The sequence below is a fragment of the Capricornis sumatraensis genome, chromosome 14 (genome assembly GCF_032405125.1).
Source record: "Capricornis sumatraensis isolate serow.1 chromosome 14, serow.2, whole genome shotgun sequence".
Taxonomy (NCBI): domain Eukaryota; kingdom Metazoa; phylum Chordata; class Mammalia; order Artiodactyla; family Bovidae; genus Capricornis; species Capricornis sumatraensis.
In genome coordinates, this window is record NC_091082.1 from 34437728 (window position 1) to 34451828 (window position 14101).

The 14101-nt window shown below is 47.7% G+C and overlaps 1 protein-coding gene across 1 annotated transcript in view; it reads right to left on the reverse strand.

Moving 5' to 3' along the window:
- Positions 1 to 6920: 6920 nt before the first annotated feature.
- Positions 6921 to 14101, reverse strand: part of CAPN8 (calpain 8) — a 75178-nt gene continuing 67997 nt past the window's right edge. Inside the window, exons 17-21 of the mRNA XM_068985637.1 lie at positions 10771 to 10839; positions 10281 to 10359; positions 9633 to 9749; positions 8335 to 8393; positions 6921 to 6944 (exon numbers count right to left, since the gene is read on the reverse strand). Of these exons, the coding sequence (XP_068841738.1) occupies positions 6921 to 6944; positions 8335 to 8393; positions 9633 to 9749; positions 10281 to 10359; positions 10771 to 10839 (348 nt within the window). The remainder of the gene's footprint in view (positions 6945 to 8334; positions 8394 to 9632; positions 9750 to 10280; positions 10360 to 10770; positions 10840 to 14101) is intronic.

Here is a 14101-nt window from a genome sequence, read left to right on the forward strand (position 1 = left end):
CCACGCTTAAGTGTCTGTGAGGCTCTGGAACGAGCTGCCTGCCAATCCCCCCTGCCAGAGCATGAACAGAGTAGCTGACTACAGGGATATTTTGGCTTGAATTTCATCACCAGATAATGTCTCTCATCTCCTAATCTTCTCTTCCTTGTTGAATTCAATTCAACAAGCTGAAATTGAAGGCTTACACTCCACATGGAATCACCGTGCCTTCTAAACCCCAGAGAATTCCCTTGTGCTTTCCTGTGATTTTACTAACAGAGCCATTCCCCTCTGTGAATACTCAGAGGCAGATTGCTGGTCTACAGTGCCCACCCATTGCCTCCCCAGAGCCTGGTATCCTCAGGGTCAGGACAAGTACTGCCCAGACCACTGGCTGAAAGGAGTGCCTTGGTGCATGGACTCTAGGAAACTGGCTGAACCTTGGGGTCAGAGAACAAGACAACTTGAACAAAAACACAGGTAAGGCCCAGAAGGGAGGTTCCTGCCTAGATGATCGTGGAGCCAAAGGGCCACCAGCAAGAGATGCCACCTGCAAGACTGGGTGCGCTTGGATGGCAGCCACAGTGCAGGGAACACTAGACGCCCTTTTCTGAGATCCCAGTCCCTACAAACCATCCTGCATGCTCCTGGGGAGAGGGAGGAAGCTGGAGAGGATGGGCACTCTGCAAGAGATTTAATTAGACTGAGAAGCAAGAGACTGCCAATTCATATTACCAACCTTCTTCCCTAAAACTGCAATTATGTATCAGTCATTCAAGACCTCAAAGAAAGGGAACATGGCTGTAGGTCAAAACTGGTAAAATGAGGACCTTGGTTGAATTCCCACTTTAATAAACCAACTGTAAAAGTACATTTTAAAGTCAATCAAGAAAATGTGGGTATAGGTTGGTTATAAGATGTGACTGAGAATTATTGCTAATTTTGTTAGGTTGGATAACAGTATTGTGGCTGTGTAATAATGTCCTTTGCTAGAGATGCATAGCAGAGAATAAAATGTCATGAAACCTGTGATTAACAAAAACTTCTTCAGTAAAAAAATGATAAAACAGATATGGTAAAATATTAAAAATTATTCACTCTAATGAATAATACATGAGACTTCAGTATACAGTTGATATTTATTATGTATCTTAATATTTATATATCAATAATTTATAACATAAAATACATAAATGGATAATAAATAACATAAAATCACTTTAATAGAAGTAAATTTATAAAATATAAGAATATGAATATAATGAATATAAAATTTTTCAAAAAGAAAAAGCAACTTTCAGCAGAAGGCAGTAAACTGCCAGGTGTCCCCACATGCCTGCCCCCCATGCTCTGCACCAGGCACAGAAGGGAGCTGGGAGAAGCATCACTGGCCTTCATGAGACCTTCATAACTCCGTGAAGGTCAGTGTGGGACAGTGTTCCTGCCTTATTTCCATCCCCCATACAGCCCTATGTTTAATCAACTGGTGAAACAAGCACAGGCCTCCCAAAATTGTAAGGAGCTGACATCTGTCTTGATGACTTGCAAACTCCAAATCAGCACCCTTTCCCCCACTGAGGGGCCCTCTGTCTCCATGCAGCTGCCACTAGTAAGTGACTGTGCCTGTGCGCAGATGTGTCTGACTCATTCGACCCTATGAACTGTAGCCTGCCAGACTCCTCTGTCATGGGATTCTCCAGGCAAGAGTACTGGAGTGGGTTGTCATGCTCTCCTCCAGGGGATCTTCCCAACTCGGGGAATGAACTCAAGTCTCTTGCGTTGCAGGTGGATTCTTTACCTCTGAGCCACCGGGGAAGCCCAGTTAAGTGACCGCTGCTTCCATTTCGCAGACCTGACAGGTGTGCATCAGACAGAACTGATGGAGGTGGAATCCAGGCTGCGTGTCTCCATCCTTGTCCGTATCACACAGACGGGCTTCCCATCACCCCACCTGTAACCCAGGGCTGAGGAACAGAACAAAGCGGGCAAGCGTTCCCTCATGAGGTCCTTCCGGACACTGTCTGCTCTGAAGTGCAGAGAATGGCGTTGGGGCAGAGGGTCTTGACTGTCCACTGTCAAGTATGTGAGCTCTCCGGGTTGACCCAGCCCATCAATCAAAGAGAACAGTTCATGTATGAAGGGAGATGACAATTGGGAAATGGGGCCCCCCCATAAGAGAAGCATAGAGAAGCATGGCTGGCACAGGGGGTGGCTGTGTCCTGAAGCCAGAGCAGAAGCAATCACAGGATGAGAAACTGGGACATCTAAAGCTGAAAACACTGGGCATCTGAGAGGCTAGACAACCTGAAGCTTGGAGTGAGAGGAAGGAAGCCGGCCCTAGTTCGGCAGGTTGAGCACAGCTGACCATGGGAGGACTCTGTTCCGTGGCCCCGCTGCCCCAGCCCAGAGGAGCGGCTGGTATTAGGGAGGCAGAGAGGAGCGACGGGAGCACTGGGCAGGGCGGGGGCCTCCACCAGCTACAACGGCAGGATGCACAGGATGCTCTGAGACCCGATGCTATCAGGACCTTGGTGGGAAGAGCCCCTGCCCGGGTTCTCCCAACCCTGCTCAACGTGGCTTCTGCAATTGTGCATAACCACCAAAACCCTTACCTGGGCACGTGATGTGAGAGAAAGCTCACATAACGCGAGGCCCTGAGCTCTCGCAGGAAAGCAGACTTGCTAGAGATGCCTTGCTAGTGTGGAATTACCCAGAAAATTTGCTACACCCTGACTGCTTCCCACCCCATCATCAAGTTCCCTGTTCCCCAAGGTCTCAGTTGAGTCTGGGGGCTGCATGGGGCATGTGTGTCTCCGCATTCACTAATGAGGAAACAAACTCTGCCTTTGAGAGATGACAGGGCTCTGTAGGTGGGGGAGGATGGACAGGAAGGGAGGGAGGATCACCCAAGCCCCACAGCTGCCTCCCAGGCTATCTTGAGCCTCCACTGAGCCACTTCCCTGTCCTTCCAGAAAGTGGGGGACCCAAGAGCCCCCACAGATTCTTTGCACAAATCACAGGAGGTGGCCATGTCACTGGCGGCAACAGCTCCCTCTACTCCTTGCCCTGAATCTGTATGTGGTGGGGGCGGGGAGCAGCTCATCAAGGGACCCCCCCCAAGGGGACACATCTTCTTCCCATCCGCCCCGCCCTTCACCCACCCACAGAGGCTGGCTCTAATCCAAATATCAGCAGTCCCCCTAGGGCTTCTGCTACTGGAAATCATTGTGAGGGACCCGTGCAAACCCAGTGTCTACTGGGGAAACCAAGTGGGACCCAAGCTACAGAGCCTCCTCATTTGCAAAGGAAAGGACACGGTTTTCATTCACTGAGCACCTATATCTGCATGGGCACTGTACTAGGCTCTGGGCGAACTGGGAACACTCTGCATTCACGGACCATCCATGGCAACAGGGAAGCCGTGAGCCACATTACTGCAACAGCGTGTGGGGAGTGCGGGAAGCCAGGGGAGCCTCCCTGGGGAATGCATCCAGGGGCCACCATTCAGGAGGGGCTGAGCTTTCCTGAGACACAGCTACATCTGGGGCGTGACGAGGCCGCACCAAAATGCAGCAGCTCCACTGCCTTGATCCAGGGGAAGGAAAGGAGCATGAAGCAAACTCTCAAATGTTTAAGAGGAAGGCTATGCGGTGTTAAGATCCTTAACTGGCCTCATGGGCTGTACTGGTAAGAAGTCTTCAGGATAAACCTTACCTGGGACCCAAGACCCCTAAAGCAAATCCATTTTGTATTGAAAGTATATGTTTTTTGGTTAGCAAACTATCCCCTAAAGTAGCCTGTAAGCCTTCAAAATAAACCTAACTGTTGCAAGTCGATTATAACACAGTACTTTTCATTTAGGCAGCCATGCTATATGTAAAATATTAGAATTGCTTCGTAGCACTTCATATTTTTTTAATTTATTTTATTGAAGTACAGTAGATTTATGATGTTGGGTTAATTTCTACTTTACAGCAAAGTGATTTAGTTATACATGCATATATTCTTTTTCATATTCTTTTCCATTATGGTTTATCACAGGATACTGAATATAGTTCCCTGTGCTATACAGGGTAGCACTTTATTTCTAAATAGGGTGGGACAGGGACCTGTACCTGATGAGTGAGCATCAGACTAACACCAGTTGGGCTGACGGGCCAGGCTGGGTGGTATCTCCAGGTAGCCTAGGGCACTTGGACATAACACCTCCTGGGTCCTGCTGATGGCAGATCTGGTGATGAACACTCCCTCATACCTCTGACTGGACGAGGAAGGGCCTCTTTCCTTCTGGGACCCACAGGCCGCCAACCAACTAGAGCTCCTTCTCCACCCTCCAATGAACTGAGCTTTCTCTGCAGGGGCGCCATCCCAAAGCCTCTCCCTAGAAGTGAGGTCCCAGAGCTCCTAGCATCCCCTTCACTTAAGAGCCTACCCCCACTTTCCCCCGGGCCTTGGGAGAGTTGAAGGCAGTAGTAAAGCTGACCGGTGGTCAGTCAGAATGGCCATCATCAAAAAGTCTACAAACAATAAATGCTAGAGAGGGTGTGGAGAAAAGGGAACCTTCCCACACTGTTGGCAGGAATGTAAACTGGTGCAGCCACTATGGAAAACAGTATGAAGTCTTCTTAAAGAACCAAAAATAGAGCTACCATGTGATCTAGAAATTCCAGTCCTGGGTATATATCCAGAAAAAAATTGAAACACTAACTTGAAAAGATTACAATCATCAAGACATAGAAACAAACCAAGTCTCCATCTACAGATGAATGGATAAAGGAAATGTGGTATATACACATATACATGTATTTTATATATATATGTATACACACACATATGTATATACAATGGAATATTACTCAGCCATAAAAATAATGAAATAATGCTATTTGCAGTAACATGATGGACCTAATATCATACTAAGTGAAGTAAGTCAGACAAAGAACAAATATTATATATCACTTATATGTGGAAACTTAAAAAATAATATACAAAACAGAAATGGACTCACAGACATAGATAACAAACTTATGCTTACCAAAGGGGAAAGGGTGATGAGGAGAGATAAATTAGGAGTTTGGGGTTAACAAACTATTTTACATAACATAGATAAGCAATAAGGATTTACTGTATAGTACAGGAAACTGTATTTAATATCTTGTAATAACCTATAATAGAAAAAAATCTAAAAATATATATATATAATTGAATCATTTTGCCTTATACCTGAACTAATACAATCTTGTAAATCAACTATACTTCATTTTTTAAAAAAAAATCTTGACTTGTGTTACTCCATACTTGTACGTCATGTTCCTATAAAGAAGATTCATCCAGTTGCATTTATAGAGGTCAAATACTAACCCTTAATCAGACTACTACCGAGACCAAGGTGTAAGTATGTGTTTTCTCTCCAGTAGCTCACTGCAGTGGACTGAATGGTTGTGCCCTCTTCAGATTTAGATGTTGAAACCCCACACCACACTGTGGGTAGTTTTAGGATGTCGGACTGTAGGTTATAATTCAGTTCAGTTCAGTCGCTCAGTCGTGTCCGACCCTTAGGGTTAGTTAAATAAGATCGGGGTTTCCCTGGTGGCTCAGACTGTAAAGAATCTGCCTGGCTCCAATGCAGGAGACCCAGATTCAATCCCTGGGTCAGGAAGATCCCCTGGAAAAGGGAATGGCAATCCACTGCAGTATTCTTGCCTGGAGAACTCCATGGACAGAGGTGCATGGCAGGCTATGGTCCATGGGGTCACAAAAGAGTCAGACACAACTGAGCAACTAACACACACACACACACACACACATAAGGTCATGAGGGTGGGGCCCTCATGAATGGGATTGAAGTGTTAGTAGCCCAGTCATGTCCGACTCTTTGTGACCCCATGGACTGCTAGCCCATCAGGCTCCTCTGTCCACAGGATTAGGATTAGTGCCTTTACAAGAGTCATGACTGAGAGCCTGCCTCCCCTCTGCTCTTGCCATGTAAGGACACAATGAGAAGTCCACAATCTGTAGCCCAGAAGGAGATCTCACCAGAACCCAAGAGTGCTGCACCAATCTCAGACTTCTAGCCTCCAGAACTGTGAGAAAATAAATGTCTGTGTTTTATAAGCCACCTGGTCTCTGGTATTTGCGAGCGCAGCCCAAATAGACTAAGACATTCATCTTCCTTTATACCTCACTTCCACAGTCAGTGCGCGAGAGTCAGCTCCGTCCCCAAGTGCCCATCAGGATGCTGGGCTATAGCATCTATTTTCTTACCAACAACAAAGATCCTCCTGTTCCACTGTGAGCAAAACTAACCTGAACCTCATCTCCCCTCAGGTAAGAATTCCCTGCAGCAAGAATTTTCCCTTCTTTTCCTTTCCCTTGGGCAATGCTGACTTGCAATGTAGCAGTTTCTCCATCTGCAAGTGGGGAAGAAAGAACTCCTCCCCTTGCAGCTCATCCCAGCACCTATCTCAGAAGGGTGGGGAGCACCTCCTCTCCTGCAGGTGGTCCCCGGAGGCAGCTTAATCTGTAGCAGGCCTTTTCTCCAAGATCCACCCACATTTCTCTTCTTGCAGCAGCTTTGGGCTGCAAGAAATGACTCGTCATTTCTCACGGACATCTTGTTTCCTAAAGTAGGAACACCCCAGAGCAACCCCCAGATTGTGTATCAATAGAGAAAGGCAGAAACCCTTTTGGCCCACAACTTTAATCAATTTCTGTCCCTCCATGGTGCCCTGGGACCAGTGTAAATGCTGTTGAAAGAGATTTCAGACTCCCTGATTGCTCCGGTGAGACAGGCCAGGATTTCAGGAAACAATAGACAACAAGAAAGAGATGAAAAGTTAATGAATGCCCCCTTAAGAATAAAAGTTCACAAAACTGCAAAGAAGGGGAGAAAAGATGCAGGCAGGTTGTCATGGAGCATCACCGATGACCAAAACCCTGGGTCAGACCAACACACAGCACAGCCACTGAAACAGAAGGAGATAGAAGTAAGTTCAGGGGTCCTCTGGGAGCTGGTGTGACTGCACCAGCGATGTTCTCCAGCTTCACATGGGTGTGACTTGCTCTAGCTCCTTCCCCAGGAAGTGCCTCGCTCCATAAGAGGAAGCAAGGAAGCCCTTCACTAAGTCACTGCTCCCCAGTCAGAGCCCCACGGAAATATGTCTTAGGAAAAGCTTAGCCCCACAAGGCAAAGCAAAGCAAAGTGAAGTCGCTCAGTCGTGTCTGACTCTTTGCAACCCCATGGACTGTAGCCTACCAGGCTCCTCCCTCCATGGGATTCTCCAGGCAAGAGGACTGGAGTGGGTTGCCATTTCCTTCTCCAGGGGATCTTCCCAACCCAGGGATTGAACCCCGGTCTCCTGAATTCCAGGCAGACGCTTTAACCTCTGAGCCACCAGGGAAGCCCTTAGCCCCACAGGGACTTCCAAAAATTTCAGGTTCAACTTGATTGAGCCTAATGTGCTTCTAGGAAGGCCTTCCCTAGATCACTGGAAAGGGATCAGCAACACTGCCATTCTAGGGCAGAATAGAAGTGGTTGTACCCAGACAACTAAGCAGGGCCAGGAATAAGCCGGTGCTCTAGCTCTTCTGCCTGAGAAGCAGGTCAAGGGCAATGGCCCACCCCTGAATCCTCAGGACATGCCCACACCTGCATCTCCACAGGCCAGTAAAGGCCCTGCTGCCCAGGCTGCAGCCCTCCACAGGGGAAGGGCATGGTGTTCTCTGCATAAGATATGATGGGCCTTGTACGCAATAATTTACACCCATTTATTTTGCATCTGCTCTTGTTGCTGTTCACTCAGCTGTGTCCGACTCTTTTTGACCCCATGGACTGCAGCACGCCAGGCTTCCCTGTCCATCACCAACTCTCAGAGTTTGCTCAGATTCACATCCATTGAGTTGGTGATGCCATCCAACTATCTCATCCTCTGATGCCCCCTTCTCCTCCTGTCCTCAATCTTTCCCCGCATCAGGGTGTTTTCCAATGAGTTGGCTCTTCACATCAGGTGGCCAAAGTATTGAAACTTCAGCATCTACTCTACCTTGCTGCAATTTAATTCTTTGTTTCTGATTTCCTTCTATATGTCAATCAAAGACCTTCTGCCTGAGAAGTTAGGCGTTTTAAACTGTACCCACCACCCCCAATTTCATCCAAATTAATAATAGCTTGCATCCTTGAAATGATCTGAGATATAATTGATGACAATCATACTCCTCCCAGAAATGCCTGTCACAGAACAAGCATTGTTTCCACAAAGAAATAAGATAAGCCAGTGCAAATAAACAGCGCTTGGCAGCAATACCATCCAAGAATTTTCAAGTATCACAAGCAAGCAGCTTACCAAAACTACTTACCTCAGCCAGAGAGAGCTGGACAATGCCATTCTGGTCCTTGTCCAGAAGTCTGAACAGTTCTAGAAAGCCAGAGAAGGAATGAAATCAGATAAGGACGCTCCTGGACTTTGGAACAGCCGGAGAGCTGCCTCTGTCCACCCCACACCTTTCACCCTCCCTCCATCTCCCACACCCTCTCCAGCTTCCACCTGGCTTCAGGGACCCCGGAAGGCTAGATCTGGACCCAGTGCCCAGAGCAATGGGCTTTTGGCAGCAGATGTCCACTTGCCCAATCAGACAAACTTCCAGTTGTGAGCAGAGAAGTTCCTTTTGCCATCTGCACACCCAGAGCTCTAGAAACTTACAATTCTTTCAACAGGGGTGGGGGCTGGGGTCATGGAACAGGGGTGGTTGCCCCAAGTGTGAGTAATCCAGATGCGAAGCTTCGCCTCTGGCTGCCTGACCTTTCCCCAAACTCCCTCCCTTAATAGGATATATTAGCATAAGCATGGGGCTTTCTCGATGGCTGGGTGGGTAAAGAATCTGCCTGCAATGCAGGAGATGAAGATTTGATTCCTGCGTCAGGAAGATCCCCTGGAGGAGGAAACAGCAAGCCACTCCAGTATTCTTGCCTGAAAAGTCTCAAGGACAGAGGAGCCTGGTGGGCTACAGTCCATGGGGTCGCAGAGTCAGACACAGCTGAGGGGCTAAGCACAGCATTACAGCATAAGCCCAAGCGGGAAGAAGACTATCCACAGCCTCCCAGAAGGAGACCCCTATTCCCTCTCTGGGAGGTGATACCTGCTCTCAATATGATTCCCATCGATGCGAACAGATACCAAAAGCCATTTAAGGACCATTGCAGGACTCAATCATTTGTTGCAGTGACTGCACACAATAGGTGCACAAAAATCTCCCAGAGAAGGCAACACCTTGGGCATGGCCAGCTTCCTCAGCCCCTTCAGTTTCTGCTGCCCCTCCCCCAAGGATGCCACAACTACCTAAGCCTTTCTGGTTCTGCCTTCTGGCCCTGCCCCCTGCTCCTTCCTATACCTCAGAAGTGGGATGGGTCAGGGTGGGGGTGAGGGGGCTTCCTTGGTGGATCAGATGGTAAAGAAACTGCCTGCAATGTAGGAGACCCCGGTTTGATCCCTGAGTTGAGAAGAACCCCTAGAGAAGAAACAGGCAACCCATTCCAGTATTTTTGCCTAGAAAATCCCATGGACAGAGGAGTATGGTGGGCTACAGTCCATGGGGTCGCAAAAAGTCAGACACCACTGAGCAACTAACACTTTCACTTAAAGGAGAGCGTGACTCACTGAAGAGGGTCTCCAGGTGGATCATACAAGCAATGAAGCTGTCAAAGTCCACGGTGAGCTTGCTGCATGCATACCGCATGGCGATGGTCTGCTGGACCTGGTCACTGAGGGTGAAACCTGTGGGCAGAGGGGGGCCAGGGTCATAGATGGGGGCCTCAGTTCTATCTCCAACAGAATTCAGGGCTAACTCTCGCCTGATGCTGCCCCCTTCAAAGGATTCCAGAGGATTCTGGTCATCAAATCAGTTTCCTTTTAGAAAATCCTCAACAGGATGAACCCCACTCCCTGGTCCAAAAATAGGCCTGGAGCTCCAGCACTAACTTAGCTTTGCATCACATGGACCATAGCAAAAAAAAAAAACAGGGAAGGTGAAGGGACTGCCTCTCCTGCCCATCCCCTTCACAGCCCGGTCCTGTGATTGCTGTCACCTTCCCAGGAACAGGCAAAGTCCTTGGAAAAAGTCTAAAGAATCCAGCAACATTCCCTGCTCCCCAGATAAGGAAGGTACTCAACGCATCTTTGTTATCACACAGACATCCAGCACAAGGTAATTACCACTGATGGCCATTAGCAACCACCACCATATTAAGCACATTTTCAATGAGCACATCCTGGTCTCAGGATCTTCCCTGTGGGATGTGTCCTCACCTGCCTTCTTGAGGGCTGTCCTCATCTCATGGGCATCGATAGTCCCCGAGTGGTTATGATCGGTCTCCCGAAAGATCTCCTAAAGCAGGAGAAAAATTCCAGGTGAAAACAACTGTTTGCAGCCCCTGCAGAACCATCTCCCTCTACCCCACTGCTTCCTCAAGAGGCCAGGGACACCCTCAGAGGCTTCACTGATTCCTCCCAAGAAGTCTCCAGAACAAAAATAGGAGCTTGTGCTGAGAGCCAGTGGTAGTCCTTGTGCTCTGTGAACAGTGGGACTTCCGCTGGCGGCACTGGTGCAGGGGCCTGCTTAGTCCTTCCTGGACAATGTGTCCAGGTCTGGTGTTCTCTTTGACCGTGATGAAGGATCTGGTTAGACCAGCGCAGGAAACTGATCAGGAATGGGTGTCAGGAAGGGCAAGGTGCTAGAAAGAGAACAGAGGAGAGTGACCAGAGCCCAGAGGTTACCCAACAGGGAGAAAAGGGTTACCAGATACTTCTGGATCTTCAACCAGAGCGTCTTGAATTCCACCAGTTCCAGGGAGCCTGTCCCATTGCTCTAGGCGGGTTAAGGCCAACACGATCAAGCCCAATTTCCACATGCTTTATGGATCACATTCTCTGTGACCTTGCACAGTGAGTGTCTTAAGACCTCAGTGAACATCCATGTCTGCAGTAAGCAGGGCCCTGGGGGTCATGGTGGGAAGGATTGGTGGGAGACAAGTTCAAATAAAGATTAAAGAAGTCAAACGCTCACAAAGGCCCTTGTTTGAGGTCAGGCACAGAGCTAGGGGCTAAGGGCAAGTCAGGAGCCTAAAGCTCTCCTACAATATCATTCATTTAGTGTTCAGCATCCTCATCACCGTGGGATTTTGAGAGGGGGGAGCTAAATAATCTGTAGTAAATTCTCTTCCAGATTTAAATGTCTGCCATTGATATTAGAGTTGATGGCAAAATGGTACCAGAAGAGTCCTCAGGAGCATGGGATTGGGATTCCTAGCCACACACAGTCTACACATATTTGTCTGTTGCTTTGAAGAGGCTCTGAGCTTCTCACCATTGATTCCCAGGGATCCTGGGACATGGTCCCAGCAGGACAGCTGGCTCAGCCAAAATGGGCCAGGGGTTCTGTGCAATCCTCTGTGTCCAGTGAATACTGATTCAGCACTGGGCTAGACCTGGGGGGTGCTTTTGAACTGTTTGTGAAGTTCAGTCTCTTTGAAACTACCCTTTTCTCAGCCATCCCAATTAATCAATAGACACCAGCGTGTTACAACTCAGGTGTTAAAATTCTGAAACAGACCATCATTCTCACCTCCTTCAACTAGCCAAACAAAAAGTCATGTTTGCACTCAAGACTGTAAACCTCACCCTTTAAGAAAGTCTGTGTCTTTTATCTCCACAATCTATGCTGAGTGTCGGATGCACCACAACCTTCCAATCCTCACTAATATGTCTACCAACATACCTGAGGATAGTAATCCACAAAGAGGGCTAACACTATGGTCTAGCCAGACCTGTGTATACTTGTATCTCATTTCAGCCTCACAAAACTACAGGAGCTACATTCTGTTATCCCATTTTCCAGGAGAAGACATGAGGTTCACAGTATTCAATAACTGTAGTAGGGCCAGAACTTGGATCTCCTGTCTGTTCCAAAGCACTGTCTCGGAGCACCAACATATCCTCAATTCCAGATGAAGCTGCCGACTCCCAGGCCTTGTCCCAAATGCCCTGAATCAGCATCTCCAGGAGCGAGACCCAGGCAACTGGATTTTTAAAACTCCATGATTTTTCAGTGCTGATACATGCTACCCTGGACTACATGCTATACGATTCTATTAACCTGAAAATATCCGGAATAGGCAAATCTATAGAGACAGAAAGTGATAGTAGGGCAGAGGGTTTGGGGTTGTTGAGCGGAAAGGTGAATGACTGCAAATATGGGTGCAGAGTTCCTTTTAGGGTGATAAAAAGCTCTAAAATGGATGGTGGTGTTTGCACAACTCTGAATATACTAAGAAAAAAACATGAAGCTGTACCCTTTAAATGGGTACATGGGATGGTATGTGAATTATGTCTCGATATCGATAGCTCAACAGGTAAAGAATCCACCTGCAGTTCAGGAGACACAGGAGACATGGGTTCCATCCCTGAATCGGGAAGCTCCCCTGGAAGAAGATATCACTTCCCACTCCAGTATTCTTGCCTGAAGAAATATCATGGACAGAGGAGCTTGGTGGGCTATAGTCCAAAGGGCTGCAGAGTCAGAGGCCACTGAATGACTGAGCAAAAATACGCAAAAAGCTACACAAGGTTACATGGGGCTTCCCTTGTGCCTCAGATGGTAAAGAATCCACCTGCAATGTGGAAGACCTGGGTTCGATCCCTGGGTTGGGAAGATCCCCTGGAGAAGGAAATGGCTACCCACTCCAGTATTCTGGCCTGAAGAATCCCATGGACTGTATAGTCCCTGGGGTCGCAAAGAGTCAGACACAACTGAGCAACTTTCACCATGGGCAGTTCTGCTGTATTTTCTGGTTCAAAACCACTGCCCCCAAAGCATCTAAATGGTGAAACAGACGCTCTTGAAGAATGATTGAGTCACAGTCCTCTTAGAGCCATGAAAATGCAAACACCCCTGGGAATAATGTTTGAGGGTGACACACAAGGTCACCCTCAAATCTAAATGAAAGTTCACAGGCAAGTTTAAGAAGAATGACTCAGAAATCAATGACTGTTTGCAAAAAATGAATCAACAGTTAACAGTTCTTCATGGCCCATGGCTTCTTAAACATGGACCTCACTGAAGGACCACACTGGGCCACAGGGCTGGGCAGGCCCAGCATCTGAAAGTCCAGGACCACAAGGATAGAACCAGCTCTCCATGGTTGACACCCCCAGTAGAGGTCAGCACACTCAAGCCGGCTGTCCAAGCCCTCTGTGCATGGCCACGGGGCAAGTACAACTCATTCCTCCCACCCCAGAGGTCATCATATCTCATCACAGATGAAGCCCCCAGAGCTGAAGTACATTCTCCAAAGCTCCAGTTTTCAAAGAAATCGCCTTCACCAGCAGCACCATGGGACACGGTAACCTGGACCCACCCAAGACCAAGTTTCAAGGAAGGGGTGCCCTGCCCTTCCCCACTCTGCGCTCAAGGTTTTCCTTCCATCTAGAACGCCCTAACCTTCTCCATTCCTCCCCAAATCTCTTTCTCATTCTTCAACATAGAACAAGGGTCAAATCAGGTCAGAGCAAACAAACAGGTTTATCCTGTGTGATCAAATTCTCAACAATTGGTGTCGAGGATGGGAGACAGAGACAGATGGGGATGGAGAGAGCCAGGGAGAGGAAGGAGAGGAACCGAGCCCCGTGGGAGGGATGCTGTGATAAGTGGGAGCAAGGCCACAAATGCCATTTTTGCTATCTCTGAATTATTGATATGTATACACTACCATGTGCAAAACAGATAGCTAGTGGGAAGCTGCTGGACAGCACAGGGAACTCAGCATGGTGCTCGGTGATGACCTAGAGGGGTGGGATCAGGGTAGGGTGGACGTTCAAAAGGGAGGGGATATATATGTAATTATGACTGATTCACATTATTATACAGCTGAAACCAACACAACATTGGAAAGCAATTATGCCACAATAAAAAAATTAAGTTCTTGGTGAAAATGAAAAAAAAATGTGAAACACCAAAAAAAAGAGGATTTTAAACAAGTCATTTAAACATGGCACACCTCAGTTTCTTCACCTGTGAAACAGAGAGCATCTCAGGCTTACTGAAGAGCAAAAATGAGATGACATTTTTCTTT